Consider the following 22,751-nt stretch of genomic DNA (forward strand, 5'->3'; position numbering starts at 1 on the left):
AGTACAAAGGCCCTGAGGCAGGAAAAACCTCATTATATTTGGAGAACTGGAAGAAGATTGGCTGGAGTCTGGTGCACCAAGAGGGGCAGAGAGGAAATGAGATAAGAGATGGAGGCTGGGCTGGGTCATTTAGAATCTGTAGATTGTAGTAGGGAGAGTGGGTTTTGTTCTAAGTGCACTGGGAAGCCTTTGGAAGGTATTAAGCAGATGCCTTGATGACAGTTTGTGCTGCTAGGGAGAGAATGGACCTTGTATGAGGGAGGGAGGTGGGGAAAAACGGAGATCCGTCAGGAGGTATAGCAGTTTTCTGGGTGGTAGGAATAGAGACAGAGGGGCAGACAAATGGGTGACCCAGAAGTTTAGAGGCCTGAGGATTCCAGGACAGGACTCTGGACAGTAGGACAAGGAGAGCAGGGTCCGTGAGTGATGGGGCCCTAGAGTGCAAGGGAAGAAAAGAAACCCAGCACTTCTCATGGTGGGTCATTTCCCTTCCAGGAAGTTTCAGCTTCCTGATTCTGGGGCCCTTGTGAGATGGAACTGGGGAGAAGAAGGTATGGAACACAGTATTGATGAGACCTGCTTGCCCCCTTTTGGGGTCCTCCTCTCAGTCTCTCTCTAGGGGCAGAGCTGGGAATGGAGAGTGCTGCTCCAGCTCAGCAGCACCTCAGCACTAGCAGGGTGGGGAGGGAGTCAGTGGTCCCCCAAGTCCAACCCTAAGACAGGTACCCTACTTCCTCCTCAAGGAGGAAAGCCTCCCGCTAGGTGTGAGCTCTTGGAGGCAGGGCCTCCCCGCCCTCCACCGCCCACCCAGGCCTTTCTGGGTGTAAGTCAGTGAAGTGGAGGACTCTGCTGAATGGGGTGGCTCCCTTATGGCTGAGAGGTGGGGGTGCTGAGAGGTGGGAGCAGAGGACCTTTCTAGCACCAGGGTGAGAGAGTTCTGGATAAAATCCAGCCACATACCCAGAAAGATCCTGCCCAGAGGGGTGGGCAAGAGCAGCCTAGCGCCAAACCCCGGAGTCCCTCATCCCATCCATTGCCTATACACCAGCACCACCCACCCATGCCTGCGGGACAAGCCCACAGGCTGCCGTTTTCTCAACACCTCTGCTGAGGGCTTAACAGGGGTCATCTCACTCGATTTTCATACACTCTCCTGAGGGAGGCATATTATCCCAGTTTTGCAGATCAGCACAGGCCTATGCAGTTCAGGAAATCCAAGCTGTCTGATCCCCAAAGCAGAGCCTCGGTCCCTAAACTGTCTCTTACCGGCAAACTGGGCCTGAAGCAGGTTAGGGATGAAAGATGGGTGAATGGATGAAAAAAATGAATGAATGAAGGGGCCCGTGGATGCTGGGGAAGGGGGACATCAAATCCTGATTGGGTCCAAGCCTTACCCAGGCGTGGCCGCGCTCCGAGGGCCCAGGTTGAAGGTGGAGGGAAGGGGATGGGGGTCAGCCTGGTCGGGGGAAGGGTGTGAGGAACGCAAGCAACATCCCCAGTTGGCCCCCAAGGTAGGCGCCGAGGTCTGGGACCCCTCCCTCCATCCTAGCGCCCACAGGCCCTAGTCCTCAGTAGGCACTCAACAAAGAGTAGGTGAAATTTTGGCTCTCCCACCTTCCTGGCAGTCAGCGGGCGATCAGTAAATGTTGACAAAGGTACGACTCTCCGCCGAAGTCTCCCCACCCACACTGCGGCCCCACCGGGCTCAGTGCCGGAGTTCGGCCCCCGCCACCCCGCGCTCTGCCTAATCTGCCCCTCGCAGGACCCGGCGGCGGAGGGAACGCCCCGGGCGGGGCCAGCTTGGGGCGGGGCCTGAGGGCCCGAGGGGGCGGGGCCGGGCCGGCCGGGGTCTCCGGTCGTCGCCGGCAGAGCTCGGGTTCCGAGCTTCGCGGACCGAGGGGCGGGGGCCGGGGCGCGGATGCTGGAAGTTCACATCCCGTCGGTGGGGCCCGAGGCTGAGGGCCCCAGGCAGAGCCCAGAGAAAAGCCACATGGTGAGCGGGGGCGCTGGATGGGAAGAGGCGCGGGACCCGCCGGATTTCGCCGCGCCGAGCGCAGTGGGGGACCGCGCTCCCGGGCCGGGGCGTCCGAGTGCGGCGGGCCAGGCCGTCGGGGGACAGCCTGCTGAGGGTCTCGGGGCCGCTTGGGTTTCCCAGCCCCGCAGACGGCGGTCCGGGCTCCTGAGGGACTACACGGAGCGGAGGTGCTGGTCCGCCCGCCCTCCTCCCAAGTGTGTGGGGAGCGTGGGAGGGTCCCCGGCGAGTGGCGGCGTCCAAGGCCGCTTTGTGCCTTTGATCGCGGAAGGGTGGGCGCGTCGCCGGGCGCGGGTCCCGCTTGCCCTCCCGCGGGGCCTCACGCGCACCCGGGCTGCCCGCCCGCTAGGTGTTCCGAGTGGAGGTGCTGTGCCGCGGACGCAGACACACGGTGCCGAGGCGCTACAGCGAGTTCCACGCGCTGCACAAGCGGGTGAGGCAGCGCCCACGATCCACCGACCCCGGCCCGGCTCCTGCCAGCCCTTGGGAGGAGGGCAGATGAGCTGCAGCCCCAGCCTCTGCCACCCTCGTTACCGCCGCAGTCCCTGGAGGGCTCAGGTCCTGGGCACAGACCCCCTCGCGGGCTGTGGGGAGGGCGCAAAGGGGCAGGTCTCAGCCTGTACTCTCCATGCCCCTATGCGGCCGGCCCACCCTCGGGTGTCTGGGGCGCTGGCGGGGGCGGAGGCGGGGGATTGGGACCTCTCTCATCCCTGTCCCAACCACCACTCACCAGGGGCTGACCCAGGGTAGAGCCTGGAGTTTAGGGGGCAGGGGGGTGGGGAGGACTGGAGAGGGCTCTTGGCTAGGGTAAAGTGAGCTTGAGGCCTCAGTCGGGATGCTGTGATCGCACGCGGTAACCTCCTGGCAGATCAAGAAACTGTACAAAGTGCCTGACTTCCCCTCAAAACGCCTGCCCAACTGGAGGACCAGAGGATTGGAGCAGCGGCGGCAGGCCTTGGAGGCCTATCTCCAGGTGTGCATGGGTCTCACTCAGTGCCCCTCTGCCCCCCCCAGCAGGCTGGACCAGAGGTGTGACTCAGAGAGGTGTGCCGGCAAGGGGTGAGGGGACCCACATTTGGGGCATGTTATTTATTACCCCAAGTCTCAATTTTCTGAACAGTAATGGGTCCAAACATCCCTCTCTGGATTGATAGGATTGACTGAGGTAACCAGGAGGCAGGTGGTCCCAGTTCAATGAAAGCTGGTTCTCTTCTCCTCCAGAGTGAGATCCTGTGTTCCCCTCATGATGAGGATGTGGAGACCCTTCCCCCTGCTCCCCACACAGCCAGGGGATCACAGGCCAGGCTGGCTTCATGGGCATCCAACCTGTGTAGTCAGCCAGGTCTCAGTGCTTAGAAGGGCTCAGAGCTTGGTTTCACACTCTGCTCTAGCTGTCTTGAAATTCTTAATCATTTTGGAAGGACCCCTGCATTTTCATTTTGCACTGGACTGGGCCTATTACATGGCTAGGTCTGATTACAGATTACCTCTCTCCTCCTCTCCAGGGCATTCTGTACCTGAACCAGGATGTGCCCAAGGAGCTACTGGAGTTCCTGAGTCTTCGGCACTTCCCCACAGACCCCAAGGCCAGCAGCTGGGGGTGAGCACCTCTAGGGGCCAGGGCTTGGCATGAGGGAGGGGCCCCAGTGTTGGGGGACAGGGGCTCTCTGCAAGCAACCAGGTGAGAAAAGGTTTTTGAGGCCAAGGTCTTTTCCTTCTCACATCTGCCAGGCCCTAGCCCAATCTTCCTCTTTGAGACATCACTTCCCTGGTCAGCTTTCTTGACCCCAGTGGAGGGGCTGTTTTCTGCACAGCCTTGGTTACCCCAGCCGCCTCCGGAACTGAGCTGGTTACAAATAGAAGCAGTGGTCCCCCAGGGAGGTGAAGTTCTGGGCTCTGGTGTCTCCACCCCTTCCTCATGCTCCCCCGGGCATCCCCAGGTGGCTCACAGCCTCCCTTTTCTTTTCAGCACCCTGGGGGAGTTCCTGCCTAGTGACAGCAGGCAAGTCCAAGCCCCTGCCTGCACCTGGCTCCTGCTGCCCCCTGGTGGCCATATGCCAGGAGGCGGCCTGCTGCTCCTGGCGGGTCCTCCTGGTCCAGGTTTTCCTGTTGGTGCCTCCTGAGCCCACTTCCCATTCACCTTTTCCTCTGTGGTCCTTGGTGATCTCAGTCCCCCACCACCCCCTCCACTGCTCATGACCCTTGTCCCTCCTAGATCACAGCTGCACCACCGGCCTGTCGTCAGCTTCTGCGTGGATCCCTACATTTCCATCCCATCCCCAGGTGAGGGGGTGCTTCTGACCTATAATCCATATTTAGGGCCCAGGTATCAGGGTGGGAGTGGGGGTGAACTGACCACTTCTCAGCTCCCAAGAACCCCAGGCAGCGTCTCCCTCCTGCTGCCCTCCTTTGGGGCCACCACCCCTGCTGCTCCTGCACCCCTGTAGCCTGCTTTGTATTCTCCTCCAGGGAGTAGACACGGTGAAGCCAGCCTGGCTCCCCTGCTCTCCATTCCTTACCAGCCTGGCTTTCCAAGCTAACGTGAACAGAATGTGAATTGGGAATGCCAAGGCCTCATTTGGGGTGGCCAGCTGTTACCTGCTGCCTCCGCAGGGGCTCCTACTCTCAAGGGGCGGGGGGGGGGGGCGGGGGGGGGCGGGGCGGGGCGGCTGGGCCTATGGGCAAGAGCTCAGGATACTGCAGGCCAGGGCTGTCCCACGCCTCTTCAAGCTCTGAAGCCCTCACCCCTTCCTCCTGTTTTCCTTCTGCCCCACAGAGCCTCTGCCCGATGTGGTGGTGAATGGCGTGCTCGAGGGCCTCTATGGCTTTAGCACCAGCACAGCTAAAGCCCAGCCAGAGACTCCCTATCACCCTGCTCCTCCACCACTGATGCCCTGACCAGTCCAGAGGCCTTTGGGCCACCTACCAGGACAGTCACGTGCCTCAGTCCTATAAGCCCCATATAAGAGATGTAGGCTGGGTGCCCCCTGGCCTGGACCCAAGACTTACCCACCCCAGGCTCAGAACTCAGCTGGACCGGTAGCTGGGGGTGGTCGAACTCCTGCACTTAGAGCCCACGGCTGGGGCAGGGACAAGAGAGGGTAAAAAATAAATAAAGGGAGAAGTCAGTTTGGAGGTAGGCTATGAAGAGGTACAGGTGTATTTCTTCACCCACACCAGGAGAAGAGGGGGGGAGGGGGAGAGCAAAGTTTGAGGCACAGTAGCCGGCAGAGTTTAGAAAGAGCAAAAGCCCCTGCTTGATGTTTGTTTTGTAGGTAGCATCTGGGGGAAGGGTTCAGACCGGAGCCCGGGGAGGGGACAGGCACCCACTGCCACAAGTCCCAGACACAATGGGACACAGACTGAAGGGGAAGTGCTGCAGGCCCAAGAACCTAGCCCACACACAGGTTATAAAAAACCCACCATTTCTTTTTATTGGTCAGTGTTGGTAGGAGTTTGTTACAAAACCGGGCCCTGTGGAATGTGAGGGGAGGGGTCCGCTCCGTCAGGTGCCAGCACTAGGGCCAGTGGAGCACGGAGCCCTGTGGCGGGCTGTCTTCACCCCCGGGGAGGGCAACAGGGCCGCACAGACGGTTGCTCAAAGGGAAGAGGTCCCTGGGCCCTACTCCTTGGCGATGGCAAAGGGCTTCTCCACCTCGATCTTGCCGCAGTCTGCGATCGTCACATCCTTCAGGGGCTTGTCCCGACCATCTGTCTTGGTGCTCTCCACCTTCCGCACTACCTCCTGGGAAGGAAAGGCAGAAACAGGAAGGCAGAGTGGGTCAGGAGGTCGGCCACTCAAGGGAGACAGGCCTCAGTGTATAGCTGCGGAGGGCTGAGATGCCCATGTGACAAGCAGCATACAAGCCGTGAGGCACCAAAATCCTAACGGAATCATGGCCGGGGGCCAGCCCAGGGCAGGGAGAACCCAGCTTTGACAACAAGAGGAGGATGCAGCAGTTTTGATCCTTTGAAGTATGACTCAGGTTGGGCTAAGAGTGAGGAGGAGGAAGAGGGTGGCTGGGGAAGGGGTACCAGGTGGCTTCCCAGGGCCATCGTGTTCAGCTGTGAACTCAGAGTGGTGGCAGCACAGCACTGTGAGCGAGTGATGGACGGGGGTTCCTGCAGCTGTGCAGCCTCAACAAGGCCTGGCTGGCCTCTGCCTGGGACCTGGAAGGCTTTACAACTTGTAGAGAGGGAGGCTATTTATGCTTGATTCCCCCAGAGATGAACATGGGTCTGAATCTGTGGGTTCCCTTTTGGGAAAAGGATAAAATATATGAAGCCCCCACCCCAGGGTCTGTGTCAGATCCTTGGCAAGGGGTGCGCAGGGTTAGCCCCCATTGCTAAACTCACCATGCCCTCTAGAACTTTGCCGAACACTACATGCTTGCCATCTAGCCAGGCTGTCTTGACCGTTGTGATAAAGAATTGGGAGCCGTTGGTGTCTTTGCCTGCATTGGCCATGCTCACCCAGCCGGGCCCATAGTGTTTCAGCTTGAAGTTCTCATCAGGGAAGCGTTCACCATAGATGCTCTTACCTGGGGAGAAAGAGTGGGTCAGGGGAGCTGGGTTGGCCCAAACCAAGGAGATCTTTGGGGTGAGGATTCCAGGGGCTCAACCTGTCCTCTGTGCCAGGCCAGGCTCAAGTGGAGTACAAGGACATAAAAGCTGTCCCCTTCTACCCTCTGGCCTTGGAGCCAAACCATGCTGACCAAGTGGGGCAGCATGAGGCCAGGCTGATCTAATGTACAGCTCACAGGATGGATTACTTTGAGAATATAGTTTTATGGCTTTTAAATAAGGCACATATTAACAACTACCCTTGGCTATGGCCTGAGAGGCCTGCCACGGGGGAAGTCTGGTGGAGAAGTGCTGTGCAGGATGCAGGCGGCAGGGGAGGTAAGAACCCTCCAGAAGAGGAGGACTGCTGTGGCTGACCAGCTCTTCTCCCTAAGAGCACAAAAGACACCAAGGCAGCTGCAAAGCGGAAAGCAGAGAGACGAGTGGGGAGGGGCAGGGAGAAGCAAAAGAGACGGGCTGCCATTTGGGTTCTGCAAAGTCAAGAGCCTCTTATCAACGAATGAACAGAAAATAAAAGGTGGCTGTGACTGTGTATAATGTGTCCATCCATGAGGGCTCTGGGGCCGGGGTGCATGACGCAGGGGGCCGAGAGCAGATCGCTACACCACTTCAGAGATCCTAACCCAAGTTCCTAGAGCTGTTCCAGGAGAAACAGTGCACCCTTCCTTTTCCCTGCCCCCTCTGGGAGATTCACACTGTGCACTAGTGAACTAGAGGCCCCAAGAAACCCAGCAATAAAGAAGAAATTTTCACTTTGTCTTACCCATCACCTTTCAAACTTACTTGCATATGAAACCTTTTTTTCCTCCTCAATACATCTGTTTTCATCCTGTGGTTCCACAGAATGGAACCAGGTTGGGATATCGTCCTAGACTGATGCTAATCAGGGAGAAATTTCTGATTGTGTAGCAAGTGGGAAGACGGAAAACCAAGAATTACTAGACTCTGGCTGGTGGGGGCCGGGGCATCTCAGCCTGTGCTCCACATCTCCCTTCCACCCCAGGGAGAAACCGGACTCGCCCACCGTTGTGCAGTGACTCCTGGCTGGGGTGCTGGCTAAAAGCCTCCCCTACGTGAGACTCCTCTTTGTGAATCTCAACCAACTGCACAATTTCAATAATTGCTGCTATCCAGAAAAATCCCCACATCAACATCCTTAGCTCCACTTTCCCAACATACAAGGAGTTCCAAATTTGAACGTACAGTTCATTTTAGACTCAACATACTTCATCATCTTTCCTTCCAGACTTGTTATTATTTTGACAGCTTTTCCTCTGCACATTGTTGATGTCCCCACCACCACCATTTACTCATCCTTTCTTTCCATTCCTGCTACCCCAACTGCAATAATGGCTAACACTTAAGAGCGGTAACGGCGTCCGCCAGAGAACTGCTGCAAGCAGTTATGCTGCTGCACACATAAAAACCCACCCTGTGAGGCAAAGCTAATGATCCTATTTCAAAGATAAAGAAACTGAGGTACAGAGAGGTTAAAGGTCCCCCAGCTGGGAAACAGCAGAGCTGGAATTCAAACCAAGGTGGTCTAGCTCTCAAATCTCTGCCTTTACCCACTTGGCCATCCTCTCCTGGGCTCAGGCCCACATGGCCCTACCCAGGGACAGCTGCACCAATCCCTCACTCTTCCGCTTACTCCTGCCTCCACATCCTGAATCCTGCTGCCACATTATTTTCCCTTAAACTCCTCTGCGGTTGAGTCTTCCTCCATTCAAGTCTTCAGCAGATCCTCACTCCATGAAGGACAAAGCCCAGGTTCCCGGGTCTGGCCACAGCCCACCACTCTGGGCTGATGTGTGCTCCATTTCCATTCCCCCGACCCCGCCTTTGGCCAAGCTCCTGCTGCAGACCAGAGCTGGGCTCACACCTTAACCCTGCCTCTTCTCCTCCCATTCAAATTCTCCCCAACCAGGACCCCACTCAAACCTTCCCTCACGTTCACAAGGCCATTTTCTGACCACTTTGGCCCGAAGTGGATCCTCTGATTGTCAGCACTTGACAATGGCTGACCTCACTCACCATGTGTGGGCACTTAACACTCAAGCTGTCACCTTCCCCTCATGGCACTCACAACTCTTACCACTCTCACTTTACAGAAGAGGAAACCATAGCTCAGAAGACTCACTTGCCTGAGGTCACAAAGCAGGAAGGTGGCTGACACTGGACCACACCCAACTGTGTCTGACTCCATGCATACAGTGCCTTGTGTTATGTCTGCTTTGTCCTTCTCGTCCACTGATGCCGCTAGCTATGATTTAAATCTTGTACTGTTATGTAGCTTTCAGAGTGTTTTCTCCTAGTTCTTCCCATCTAGATGATAAACAACTTGAGGACAGAGCCTGAGTCCTAAAAGCTGTATTACGGCCCAAGTGTGAGTCTTCAGGGATTGCAAGTGAAAGGGAGTTGCCGTCCCACTGATTTCTGTGTCCGCAGCACCCACCACAGAGCCTGACCAATAAATATTCATCGATGGGGTGAGCTGCAGCTGCGGTCTGCAGGAACAGCAGGCTGTGCACCCAAGTATGGTGAGACCTGTGGGTTAGTCCAGGGTATCTGTCTGTCTATCCTATGTGTACAACTAATGCCGAGGCGAGACACAGCTCTTGTCAAGTGGTCTCTGGTGGGGGACTGCTAAGGAAAGTACCTTCTCCAACCCTCGCTGGGCTTCCAAGGTCACCCCATACAGGCTTTGCATGCCTGACTCACCTGTGTGTTTCACTTCGCCCCCTTCCCTCCAGGAAGTAGTGCAAGAAAAGTCACCAAGGTTGTAGGCCTGGATAAGCAGGTCTGTCGGCTGGGCGATCTAAGATCCTCTTATGTCCACCTAAACCCCCCTTACTCCCTCTCCTTTGTCCCAGGTTCCCTGTACAAAGAAGGGTGCAGCTGGTCTCAATGCAGGTGACGGGGCTGCCTCTGGAGCTAAGGAAGAAAGAGGCCTTAGCTACCCGACACAGCCAGGCCCTCCCGCGTTGGAGGCTGCACTGACAGACCCCTCTGCCCAGAGGACCTGAGGTTACCTCCAGTGCCATCTCCTCGGGTGAAGTCTCCACCCTGGATCATGAAGTCCTTGATCACACGATGGAATCTGCTGTCTTTGTAGCCAAATCCTTTCTAGAAAAAAGGATGAGAAGGTGAGGAGGTGGCATGAAGCACCAAGCAGACATTAAATAGGCCCTGCAGGAAGCCAGCCCACAACCCATCCTGCTCACAGAAGAGACACCACTGCTGGCCAGATTCATCGTTCAACATGCTACTGAGTGAGCAGCTACAGTAGGCCAGGCCTGGAGGACACAGACCCAGGAAGGGCTAAGAGTGCACATTCCCCTGCCTTTATACAATTCCCAGACTTTATACAATTTTACTTCACATAATGCCTCCACTTTTTCCCTCTCATTTTTTTCTAATCATAGGAACAGATGCAAGAAAACTGACCAAAAAAAAAGTTACCTGCTGATCCAATGGAAAGTTGGAATACAAACTTTCTTAAACGAGGTCCTCTTATTTCCTTAAAACCTGGGAAGCTCTGGGCCCCTTATTCTTAAGAGAAAGCTCTGGAGCAAAGGCCACCAACTAGTTTCCACAGATACGTTTTCTTTGGTTATTGCAATGTCTTAAAAGATGAAACATTTTTTCAAAAAAAAACAAATCAAGGGGTCAGCCCGGTGGTGTAGTGGTTAAGTTCGGCGCACTCCACTTCAGCAGCCCGGGTCGGCTGGTTCGCATTCTTGGTGGCCACGCTGAGGCGGCAACCCACATACAAAATACAGGAAGACTGGCACAGATGTTAGCTCAGGGCTAATCTTCCTCAAGCAAAAAAAGAGGAACACTGGCAATAGTTGTTAGCTCAGGGTGACTCTTCCTCAGCAAAAAAAAAAAAAAAAAACAAACAACCAGATTTCTGGATTCAGTTTAAAAAACTCAGAAGATATGATAATAGTGGGTTCCCAGTGCCACAGGGCCACAGTTTGGTATTCAGTGAGGACTACTGCTATAGATGTGCCACACTCTACACTTCAGTTTGCTGTGAAGTGCCCTACTTGCACTTCACTTGAGTTTGCCTACCTCTGCTGTAGCCACTTACCTCTCCTGTAGCTAAGGCCACAAAATTATCCACTGTTTTTGGAACAGTCTTTCCAAAGAGACCGATGACCACCCGGCCTATATCTTCATCTCCAATTCGCAGATCAAAGTACACCTAAGGAAAAAGGCCATTTCACACTTAGCCTCTTTAAAGGGGCCTTGCTAGGGAACAGAGGGCCCAAGATGCTACCCTGAGGATGGGAGAGAAACCAGAGCCATATTTTAAGAGCAATGTTTCTGAATCTGATTTTGGTGGCGACAAAAATCCTATGAGAATCTAACGAAAGCTCCAGACCCTTTTCCCAGAAAATGTTTGTTTGCACTCTCCTTTAGACTACAGGGTACTAACCTTTGCTCTAAATAAATAATACACCCAGATTCTAGAAATTAACACCAAAAAACCATAAGGAGGAGAGCTCACCACTTAACTTTAAACTATACCGCTGTGCTCTGTAATTGGAAGTGGCTAAAATTTGGCCTAAGTAGAGAAAGGATTCGCAATTTGGCAGGCGTGATCTCTCACCATTTCCCCAGCACTGCGGGGTATTTGCAAATAGACTGCTCTGAGGCTGACAGTGCCGGCCCCAGCTGGGTCTCCCGGGCTCCTATGCCTGGGTCAGGGCTGGGGTGTCCGGGTCATTCTCTAGTCAGAATCGGGGAGGACCACCCAGGCGCCACGAGGCCAGAGCCAGGAGACTAGGGAGAGGCTGAACCCACGCCGAAGACGGCAGGCCTGGGACCCTAAATGCCTCGGACACCAGTGACCAGCGGCACCGAGGCCAGACCCCAGGCGGCAGAGGGCGGGCCACGCCAGGCAGGTCTGGAGAGGGGAGGCCGGACCTTGACGGTGACTTTGGGCCCCTTCTTCTTCTCATCGGCCGTGGAGGGTCCTGGTAACAGCAGGAAGAAGACAGAGCCCACGATGAGGGCGGCGGCGAACAGCACCTTCATATTCCGCTCTGAGAAACGCAGCATCCACCGGGAGAAGGGAGCTCGGCCCGGCAGCCCAGGCCGGAAGAGGGTGGGGGCGCAGCGGCGTGGGCCCCGGCGTCGCCACCGACAGCGGCCGGGGGGGACCGGGGCTCCTGCCGGCCTCCTAGTAGGAGGAGGGCCCCATTTCCCCCCTCTGGGTCGGCGCCGGATAGTAGGTCCCCCGGGGGGGCGGGGCCCGGCTGGCTGACTGGGCCGGCAGAGACTCGGGCTCGTGGGTGGCTGCCACGTTACTGCGGCCTCATTGGCTCCCCAGCTCGCTGATGCCCACCCACAGGAAGAGGATCAGCGGAAGGCGGCGCCCCCTCACAGAGCACGGGGATTGGATTTCTGAAGAGACTACAAACCCCAGCATGCAGAGCGGCAGGTCCCGTGGCCGCTCTGCGTCTGCGGGAGTGGAAGTCTTTTAGCGGGTGGTGGCCGATACTTTATGTTCGGAAGTCCGTGGATATGGGCAGAAGATACTTGTCATTGTCTATATTGGGCCAGTCAACCATTAGTCACCACCAAATTAGATTTAAACGTGGCAGCTTCCAAAAACTCAGTGCACGTTTATGCTTACCCAGAGTATGACCTCACACAGCTCCTTTTACTTGTCTTGCAAAACTTGCTTCAAAACCCACTGCCTTTTTGACTTAGTCCCAGTCACTTTACTACCCATTTTCCTCTCCCTTCTCTAATCTTACTGTGCTTACTGCTGTATGAGTCAATGCACTTTTTTGTGTGTGTGTGTGAGGAAGATCACCCCTGAGCTAACATCCATGCTAATCCTCCTCTTTTTGCTGAGGAAGACCAGCTCTAACATCTATTGCCAATCCTCCTCTCTTTTTTTTTTTTTTTCCCCCAAAGCCCAGTAGATAGTTGTATGTCATAGTTGCACATCCTTCTAGTTTCTGTACGTGGGACGCAGCCCCAGCATGGCTGGAGAAGCGGTGAGCGCCTGGGATCCGAACCCAGGCCGCCAGTATCGGAGCGCGCGCACTTAACCGCTGAGCCACGGGGCCAGCCCAGTGCACTCTTTATTGTACATTCTGGTTCTTAACTTCCTTTCTTTACCTATTTTCCCAAGTAACTGCATTTTTTTGTGAGCAAGACTGCAATGCTCTTATTTTGTATACAGCTCCCCCCACACTGCTGCAGGGCTAAGTGCTCAACAGAAACTGGTTGCATAGCGCCACATTAGCAGTGAGGTGGGAAGTAACATATGCAACGGACTGAGGTTTAGTCTCCCTTTTCTACAAACCTTCAGGAAGGTCAGGGATAGTTGTCAGATGCTCTCACAGCACTATTTCAGGTTTTTACACACACACTTGGTGTTATTCCAAACAGTCTACAACATGTATACTTCGGTACTGGGAGTCTTACACACTCAGAATAAAAATTACACACTCACATTTTCTTTCTCAAACTTGGACCTATGATGTTATTAAACGTTTTTAAAACTAATTTTCAAAGGTTAACATTACTGCAGTTCCAGGTCTTCACAAACCAGATTGTAGGTAGGCATGGCTCTGTTTCCATAGTTGAACTCTGCAGTTTGGTCTCTATATGAGGTGCTGACCTGAGTCTGAGGTTATGCATGGCCACTGGCATTAACGTGTCCTTCCTTACACTGAGGCCACTGCAGGCAAGCTGCGGAGCTTCAACAGGCAGTTCTTTTACATAAACTCAAAAGACATTTGCTATTTCTAAGCCTCACACCTCAAATCAATCCAGACCACCTCAATCAGATGGAGGTTCTTCTAGGTAAAACTGTTGCACTGACAAAGGTGATCTTCCAAACAACACCCCCTCCTTTATTTTTTTGGTCTGTCAAGCCTCTTTCCCCACTCAGTGGTCTCACTCTGCCTATAGCCAGAGAAAAATGTTTACCAAATTGTTTTCAAAGTAGTCTTCCCGACATGAGGAGCTGATGCTAAAACTGCATAAAAGCAGCGTTCTCCCCCTCTCCCTCACCATTTTTGAAATTAAAAAAAATTAGCTTGATGGATAAAATGCTCTCAATGTGAAGTTTTTCTCTCATGATGATCTTAAACATGTATTCTCCCCTTACTTGCCTACTAGTTAAAAAACAAATCATGTAGTAATTGAATAGTAACGGAAAAAATTGGAACCAGCCAATTATGTTCAGATTGGCAGTTGTTTTGTGACCATATATGCTCTTGTGATTTTATATTGTGTATCACAATTATATCCTCTGTCTGTAGAGATGTTCCGCATTAGTAGAGCAGAGTTATAAAGCTACTATTTCAAAGTCGTTTCAAAGATCAGATCCAAACTTCCTTGTGTTCTACCACCTAAGAACCACAGGGATACAGGCAGTAGTCTGTGAGTGATGAATGTCCAAATTCTGCCAAGAATATTTATTTTTAAAGTGACCCATAGGAGAGGGCAATGTTCAACCCAAAGGAATGAAGCAAGAATGCCAAAGTATCAGGTATTGTTTTCAATCACCAGAGCCCTGAATATCAAAGTTAGTTTTAGCTGAATTCTTGGTTACCAATTAGACAGGGGAGATTAAAACCGGACAAACCAAACAACCAAAATTAGCCAAGAAAGGTAAGACATTTTATTTTACATACAAAAAGGGTGCAAACTGAGTTCTTTCCTCCCCAAATTGGGGAAGAGGTATACCTAAAGATCACATTTGTGTTTTCCATGGTGCCCTAGGAAATGGGCTACTCTGAGATAACATCAAGACCCATTTTCCGTTTTCTCCAAAGAAGGCTACTTCCTCTGCAGAAGAGTTTTTCTTAATGGTGTACAAATCTGTCTCCTGGAGGAATCATTTCAAATACATTTGAAATTGACATTCATGTTTAAAAATACAAGTTTCATTTTCACAGCTGAGCTTTACGACCAGTGCCAGGGTTTATGAAACAACATTACATATGTAAAACAAAAGTTTAAAAAAAAAAAAAAAGGAAAAAAGGCATTTAACAATAATCAGACACATCCACACATCAATTAAAATTGATTTCCACAGCTGATTTATACATTATCTAGTCTTTAAAAATTGCAATCAACATCCCAACATCTTTTAAAAAGTACAATGGGCAAAGATTAAAGAAACAGACAAAATAATAATAAATTAGAGCATGTACTATATCCAATGGGAATTGATGAATCAACATTATTTTCCATTGGGGGTTATAATATTTTTGGTTTTATTTCTATCTTTTCTGCTGTTTACTCTTCTGCTTGATAAACGGGGCTCATTCCCAGAGCCAGCTTCCTGTAACACTAATTTGAGAAGCTCACTTGTTACTTGTTTACTTCCAAGAATATTCAGGAACACATGGTCCCAGCAGCCTGGGCTGTCTTTATGGAAGTGAAATGCACACAGATGAGCACACACACACACAGGCATATAAATGCAACCACACACACCCATCTGTAAATATATTTCCCCCCAAAGAAATGGCTCATCTTTCCTGAGACATTCCTGACAGATTGATAAGCCTCTTAAGAAAGCTTTTGGTGCAAGGGCTGACCTGGGATTTGGTCTGGAGCTCATGAAGAGGAACACTGAAAAAGCCTCACCTGCCCTGAAAGAAGGGATTTGTGGGTAAGGGGCAGTCAGGACAGCTGTTCTCTTGTGTTACTGGGATGGCTGCACTGCACCCCCATTTATTACCACGGATAACCCTCCGCTCTGAGACTTTGAAGGTGTTGATGGCACTGGAAAGATGATTGTGAAGAGTAAAAGAAGAAAAATAACAAAAGAAATTCTGTCCACAGAACTGAGGTTTCTTTATAACATCAAGTTTGGTAATCAAACTAGAAATATACGGAGTACACATTCACTTTTTCCTTTGTAAGCTGACCTACAAACAAATACTGGAGTGGACTTCCTGGTTGCTTTTTGAGGATATATGTCCACTACTGTCTATATCCAGGGAACCTACTTACTATTTTGAATACAATGGAGAAACCTAATCTTTTGCGCTTGGTCACTTGCAAAAGGAGTTAGGAAAAACATGTTTTTAAGACTGCTTAACTGATCCAAGACTTCCAATATTCCTTATTTGTGACTAAAACACTGCTCAAAACTCTGCAAACCCTCAGAATGGCCATGGTTTCCTTTTCTTCTTATTCAGAAACAATTCCCACCCCCCCCCAAAAAAAAAAACCACAAGAATCCCATTTTATTTCCTACCAACCTATCATGGAGATGACTGGGAGTCACTGGCCATCAACCTCTAGATGGGACTCTCCTGGAGCCCTGGAGTCAGTAAAAGGAAGAACCCCAGAGACAAGTGCCTATTGCTCACATGGCCAATCCAGACGGGGTGCCTAGTCATCCTGGCTCCCTAAGGGTTTCTGGAATTCATCTGCCCACCTTGGGGCAATGGTGGGGATGGTGGCAGTGGCCTGGCAAAGGCAATGTTGGCTGTATGGTGCCGCAAGCTCCCGATCTGAGAAACTCTAGCCCTAACGTGGCTCTAACACTGGAGACGACATTGTCAGGGCAACTCATTGGGAATGGAAAAATGGTTTAAATATGAAAATGAAAGAGGTAATTGGAACACAGAAGGCATGTGGACTTGGGAGAGATGCATCAGAAGAAAGATCAAATTCCTTTAAGGAGATACTTTCTTGGCTGCCATGGTAGTACTTATTTTTGAAAAATGCAGGCCATGATTGCTCAGTGGGAGGGGGAACAGGTTATAGCTTTTGCATAAAAAAAAGTTAAGGCTATGATCTTTAGTAACCACTACAACATAACATTACCATCATAGCATATTTCTGACATTGGAAGTGGTTACTAACACTGAGAATCAACACTGAATATGTACCACCAGTGTACATTTCCAGTGAACTAAGTTGGAAGTTACTTTAGAGGCGATGGACACCTCTTCTGGCTAATGGCAGGGGCTGTTCCTATGTACTTGGAGTTCACTGAGAATAAACAGGCAATCAGAACTTCTACTGGAAACCTCAGGATCCTGCTGTCTCCTGTTGCTCCTGCATTTCAAAGGAAAATGGAGCTTTAACTGGAGGCCAACCTACTCACCTGACTCATACCTTCCAAGACCCTTTTTACTCCTAGACAGACCCAAAATAGCAGGAGAATGTTAATGAAGGCAGTCATGAAAGCACGCTGGCCGCTGGCACGCTCTGCCCAATCTTGCAGAGCAGTCTGGAGTGAGATCACTGGGAAAGGCCAAGGTGTGCATAGCAAGTGATCAGTCCTCACGTGCTTAGACTGCACACACAAAATTCGTGCTCTGGTCACAAGGGAGGGACCTTTAAGCCTTGGTGGATTCCTGGCCTGCTTGTCTCAAGATGCAATGCCTGAAGGACCACAGGGCTTGGGAGAACTCCTAATGGTATAATATTAAGGGTTTTTTACGAAGAGATGCTGTTAGCACTTTAATGCTAACTCAGTAACAGTTGCATCAATCCCAAAGAAAAAGATCCCCAGGCATCGTGGTTGTGAACTGGAGAAAGCTCAAAAACTACAGAGTAAGTGGACTTGGGTGGGTGGTGGTGAAAGGAGCACCCAACCCCAAGGACCTGGCTGAGGCATACAGCTGAGCAACTTCAGCGACAGGGCTGAGGAGGCAGCCCTGATATGCTGGTGGGGATGGAACTGATGGCCAAATTACTCCTTACGTACTCCTTTTCTTTCTTTCCTTTTTTTAAATTTTAAGGAAGATTATATAAGAATCTCTCAGGGGTCTGGGACCACCCTGGAGTGCCAATGGCCCTGGAAGGATCACCATTAACCTGCGAGAGGGACCTGGGGCTCTTTACCTTTCTTATGAAAATCAAATCTCTAGTAAGAGATTTGTGCAGGGCAGAGAAGAACAGTGCATTAGGAAGGACCCCCACAACTGCTCAGGTTCAACCCCTCAAGAGCTAGCCTTTAAAAAAATGTAAGACCAAAAAAATAAAAAGTCACAAACACAGCTGCAAAGGGGGCTTGCCCTGCAGCCAAGCTGGTCACTGCCTTTGCTTTTTTGGGGAAGCAGGAGTGGGGAGGCACTTAATGGGGTACGGAGTGCCAGGATGCTCCAGGCCTTGGCACCATTTCCCTTTGCCCTCCATTGAGAGGCAAAGCTTTTTCTATATTATAGGGGTGAGGAAGTTAATTTTTTATATAGGAAGTTAGAGTTGCCCAAATGCCAACTGAGAAACTATGTAAGTTGCAGTGATGGTGCCTTAACCCCTAGGAAATGTCAAGGAAGCAAATCCCAATATTCAAAATCCTTGTGGACAAGGGATATGACACCATCTCCCAGCCATTCTGTTTTGTATACAGGAAAGTTTCCTTTAAAGAAATGAAAGATTACAATCTTCACATAAGCTAAGCAGGTTTGAAGCCAGGGAAGTACTATTTCCTAGCCAAGGCCCAATGGAACAGGTGAAGCCCAGTAACTCTGATCCATGCTACTGATGCTATTTCTGCTCCATGTAAGATACATCAAGGGACTTGTCAGGAAATGCCAACTACCAGAAAGTATCCCCACATCCTCCAGTCAAAAAGACAGCCCTACATCTCAAGCAAGAGGAAATGATTTTTGTGTTCCAAAACCCACCAGACTAAGCCACCAGCCATTGTCCTCCATGGTTAGCTTTCTCTACTCCCAGATACAAAACCTTTTTCCTCTATCACATCTGGAATGAAAGGTCACTGTTTGGATAAGCTACTGAACTCAAATGAAAATTGAGCACGAGAAGATTAACTCCATACCTTAATGACTTTTCAAGCAGTGAATGAGGAACCAAGACCCTTCACAGTAGTACGCTGTGTGACTACACCATGGGGGGACGCAGAGAACGTACTGGGAAGAACATGCTCTAGAGGCATGGCCATCTTATTTGGAAGGAGTCTATGTCCAATTGAGAAGGTAATTTCAGACTTTCATTTCAGTCTCCTTTCTCCTGGAATTTTCCAGCACCAACCAATCTTTTCCTCCTGTTCACTACAGCCCCATGTATGGAGAGTCTCAAGCCTGCTGCTACAGACCTGCTCGGTGATCTGCAGGTGCTTGGTTTCTGATAAGGCAGGCCAGCCCAAATGCTGTAACTCAGCAGCTGGGGCAGAGAGTACACACCAATTTTATTTCCGGGCCCTATGATGCCAAATCCTAAAGTTCCTCTGGCAGTTGGAAGGCAGGTTCACTTTCTTCCTCTTTTGTTCCACTAGTGGCAATATGGTGGTGGCTATTTCATCAATAATTTTGTCCCCAAGTCACTAAGGAAGTCACATGGCTACCTAGTTGGAAGTCCCTGGCAGTGGAAGAAACAGATATTTCAGATTTTTTTTTTTAAGCATCTCCTTCTCTGGATGAACTGACTCCTATTCACAGTCTGGCTTGGCTGGCTCATCCCACGTACTGGAGAGCTGAGTTGTCCAAACTGCAGGCTGATGAAGTCAAGAGGCTCTGGTAGGGACATTCTTCAGCAGCTGAGAAGATGAATGAAAATTCAAGTATGTTTCCTTGTCAACCTGAGTGTTCACTCAGAATGACACAGAGTTTGGCTTCTTCTCTTCCGGGTGCTGCAGACCCAACTCTTTCCATTGAGAATGTCCTCTGGACTCAGAATATTCTCTCTGAATGGCTTGGCTGGCCCCATCCCCATCAAAACAGAAAAAAAGTAAAACTCCCAATATAACCAGACACAATATGCATCTGCCATGTTTTTGTTTAAAAAAAACAAACAAACAACTAAAAGTGCATTAAAGTCAGTTTTTTTTTCCTTTTCTCAGAACAATTTGCATTGTCCTACCATCTAGAGAAGAGTTCGCTTGTCAAGAAAGCTAAGAATGCCAACACACGGGGACAGTAGACTGCAGATTTCTCACAGCTTGTGTCCTACAGTGTAACTTCACAGGAGGGAGGGAGGGAGTAACCTGTACCCCGTGGCCAGCTGGGGACGCAGGCTGCACAGGCACAGAGGAAGAGGGAGCCATACTGCCAGACACACCTAGTAGGTGGAGAAGGTTCTTCTCCTGTCCAGGCTTGCCATCTTCCTCCCACCTTCTTGACCACACCCCCGGCCTCTTGAGCTCCTTCAGCAGAAAAAGCCTTCAACTCACTAGCTTTTATGCTGGAAAGGATTGAGGGTAGGGCAAGAACCAGGAGTAAACTAAGGGGAGGGAAGAGAATAGTAGTCCTTGAGTTTTTGTGAATGACACCTTCACTGTAAACAATAGGAAGGAGAGTTAACCAGGCAGCCCCAAGGGCAAGCAGTGAGGGAGCAGCAGCTCTGGGACCTGCTCAGAGCCTTAGGCAGGTGGGGACAGCCACTGACCCACTGGGCCCTGGCTACCCACACTGGCTCCTTCTGCGGGCATCTGTTTTCTTCTTTTTGGTTTGGATCTCCACCCTCCCCCACAGAGGAGTCCCTTCCAATGAGAAATGGCAGAAACTGCAGGTGCAATCAAGTCAGAGTCCCCAGGGCATGAGGACTCCTGGGAGGCACTGGTCACTTGTGGCGCTGAGCAGTCTTCTTCCTTTTCCTCTTAAAGAAACAGCAGCACCTGGAGCACAAGGAACATTGCAAGTCAGTAATGGAGGCCTGTGGCTTCCAACAGACTTCTGCCTGCTTCTGCTTACTGCAGGGGGTAGAATTTCCCCCCTGGCACCCTCCCACAGGGCCGCCCACCATCTACAGGGCACATACTGGAGGCAGTGAGCAGTGTCTACTAGGAAGCCAAAGGAAATAGCTGCTTCATTTCAATCCACAGCTATCAAATCTAATGACCAAAATGCTGCAGGCTTCTTTCCTAGTCTAACACCCAACCCAAATGCTTCATCTTTATCTAGAACCGAGGCTGGGGGTCCTCAGGGCTTCATAAGAATAGCCTGAATTGTCTGCCTCTTGATACAGGGGGCAAAATTATTTAATGCAACTTCAGTCATTAGTGGGTATGGAAGCTACACTAAGGCAAACAAACCCCATGAAAAGTATGATGTTGGGAACTCTAGGAGGATCTCATGATGCTACCAATGAAGGATTAAGGATTCTCTCTATCCCCCATCCCCGCCCCCACCCAGCTACCTGGAGTAGGCAGGAGAAGCCCTGACTGTACTAAGAACTGTGAGCTCAGATCTCCTGACTCAAATCAGCGCAGCCCACTTTTCATTCAGAGAGAATCAATGCCACAGCCCAGGAGCTGATCACCAGCAAGCCTCTGGTTGCAGGGTCTTCCTCAACTTAGCTTTCTGAGACTGCTGCTGCTGTGCCAGACTGGGTTAAAAGACTGACCCTGTTTAGGGTGTCGGTTGGGGCCTGCTTCCTTCATAAGCTCTCCAAGTGCTGCCTCCTGGGCAACAGCCACAGCTCTGGCACAACCCTAAGCCTGAGTATCCCCTCCCTACTCCTGTCTTTGGAATAAGAAACACCTCTTGCTCAGGCAGTGACTAGTCCAGCAGCGGGTGATGAGGGCTGTGGCATGGCTGGTGCAAAAGATATGTCCTTTCCAAGAAGCTGACACATGGGAAATGAGAAGGTGAGGGGTAGAAGGTGGTGGATGAGTCAGAGATGCCAAATGATGGAGGGGAGTAAATTTGGAAGTGTAACTTACACTTGCTGGACCCTTGAAAGAAAAGCTTTTCTGAGAAATCTATCTTTGGGTCTCTTGCTTAATACTTCTGCGTTTAATGCCAGGAATATTCATATGGAAATAAAGAACTGCTGCTTACTTTCCATACTCCTAACTTCTCCACTGTAGCTAAGATTCTCTCCTTTTTTAGTCAGACCCCTTGGTATTCCTCCACCCAGTGGACTAATTATTAAAAATTTGGAGAAAGTTTCTTAGAATGCAGACATAGACATTTACACAGACAATGATGGGCTTGAACCATATCTGAATGAATGAAACATGGGGATTCTGGAAATAAAAGCTTCTTAAGAGGGTCTTAAAAAAGATTTTCTAAGAGTATCAATGACATTCGTGAAAGACCATTAATGGGTGTAAATATAGTCACTAAACAAAGTGTCATGTGTACTTGGAGACTGGATAAACTCTTTTAAATAAAAATGACCAACACTTTTGATTGTTTAAAATAGTTCTCTATTGGGCCGGCCCCGTGGCTTAGCGGTTAAGTGCGTGCGCTCCACTGCTTGCGGCCTGGGTTCGGATCCCGGGCACGCACCGACGCACCGCTTCTCCAGCCATGCTGAGGCCATGTCCCATATGCAGCAACTAGAAGGATGTGCAGCTACGACATACAACTATCTACTGGGGCTTTGGGGGGAAAAAAAATAAAATAAAACAATTAAAAAAAAAAATAGTTCTCTATGGAATCCCTGGGGAAGGAGTCAAGAAAAAAAAGTGGTCTTTTTCTGTACAAATGCTTTAGAAAACAGGCATTTTACAAGTTGAATGTCCTGAAATTAATATTAAATAAGGCAAATTAAATCTCATGGGAGCACCAATATTTCAATAGAGTTACCTGATCCCTATTAACCACGATTTTCAGAGGGATCACTAACATTTAAGTCAATTTCTATTCTTATTCCTTTTGGAGGATGCTAAGATGATGATTTTGTGTTTTTAAGTAAGAGCAATCATAAACGAGTTTGCAATACTATTTTGGTCCATTTCAAATGATATGACTTCTCTTTTACCTCCTCCAAGACAAGTCATAAGAGTTAATGTCTGCTTACAAGCATATCATAACCTGACTAGAGGAGAATGTGAGCTATGGTTCAGAGCCCTAGATTAATTTTTGTTAGTTACTATAGCTAAAACTTCAGCAGTAGCAGTTTTTAATAATTCTACCCACAAGGAAACACGCCCCACAATCTGCTTCTCAACTCTTTGGTTTCTGTGGTGACTACCAGCAACTTGGTCAGACCCCAGACTCAAGCCCACTGGATTACTCTCAGAAGAGAATAAAGACAAGTGAGGAACCCTTCTTGTTTCCTTCGCATTGATTCTTTGACTGGATGACCAGAAGTTCTTAAGATGCTGGAGTCAGAATCGGTCCAGTCTCCCCACTTACAAGCTACCAGGTGCTCTTCCCTCAGGCTTCTGAGCCATTACCTTTCCCACACTGCAGACATTTTTTTGCTATGCTTCTCTTCTTTG

The 22,751-nt window shown here is 50.4% G+C and overlaps 3 protein-coding genes across 9 annotated transcripts in view; 1 reads left to right on the forward strand and 2 right to left on the reverse strand.

Moving 5' to 3' along the window:
• Positions 1-1,858: 1,858 nt before the first annotated feature.
• On the forward strand, positions 1,859-5,350 carry SNX22 (sorting nexin 22). 3 transcript variants are annotated; one of them, XM_087428440.1, is made up of 7 exons: positions 1,866-1,993; positions 2,382-2,465; positions 2,901-3,005; positions 3,538-3,632; positions 4,002-4,034; positions 4,248-4,315; positions 4,809-5,350. In XM_087428440.1, exons 1-7 carry the CDS (start codon positions 1,919-1,921, stop codon positions 4,928-4,930), a joined length of 582 nt encoding a protein of 193 aa, XP_087284566.1. In that variant the 5' UTR covers positions 1,866-1,918; the 3' UTR covers positions 4,931-5,350. The 3 variants fall into 3 exon arrangements, with proteins under 3 accessions (XP_087284573.1, XP_087284566.1, XP_004421736.1); XM_087428447.1 differs by lacking the exon at positions 2,382-2,465 and having other exon boundaries at positions 1,859-1,993; XM_004421679.3 differs by lacking the exon at positions 4,002-4,034 and having other exon boundaries at positions 1,869-1,993.
• A 90-nt stretch (positions 5,351-5,440) lies between these two features.
• On the reverse strand, positions 5,441-11,754 carry PPIB (peptidylprolyl isomerase B). Its single transcript, XM_004421684.3, has 5 exons — positions 11,552-11,754; positions 10,713-10,826; positions 9,649-9,742; positions 6,389-6,573; positions 5,441-5,777 (listed from the first exon to the last, which is right to left on the reverse strand). The coding sequence occupies exons 1-5, from the start codon at positions 11,684-11,686 to the stop codon at positions 5,655-5,657; spliced, it is 651 nt and encodes a 216-aa protein (XP_004421741.1). The 5' UTR covers positions 11,687-11,754; the 3' UTR covers positions 5,441-5,654.
• A 2,493-nt stretch (positions 11,755-14,247) lies between these two features.
• The window catches only part of CSNK1G1 (casein kinase 1 gamma 1), a 196,623-nt gene continuing 188,119 nt past the window's right edge, over positions 14,248-22,751 (reverse strand). For all 5 annotated transcript variants that reach the window (XM_087428414.1, XM_087428422.1, XM_004421683.3 and 2 more), the window contains one exon: positions 14,248-20,195. In XM_087428414.1, the coding sequence (XP_087284540.1) occupies positions 20,141-20,195 (55 nt within the window). In that variant the 3' untranslated portion in view covers positions 14,248-20,140. The remainder of the gene's footprint in view (positions 20,196-22,751) is intronic.

Source organism: Ceratotherium simum, chromosome 3 (genome assembly GCF_057802395.1).
Source record: "Ceratotherium simum simum isolate JZ-2026a chromosome 3, ASM5780239v1, whole genome shotgun sequence".
Lineage (NCBI taxonomy): Eukaryota > Metazoa > Chordata > Mammalia > Perissodactyla > Rhinocerotidae > Ceratotherium > Ceratotherium simum.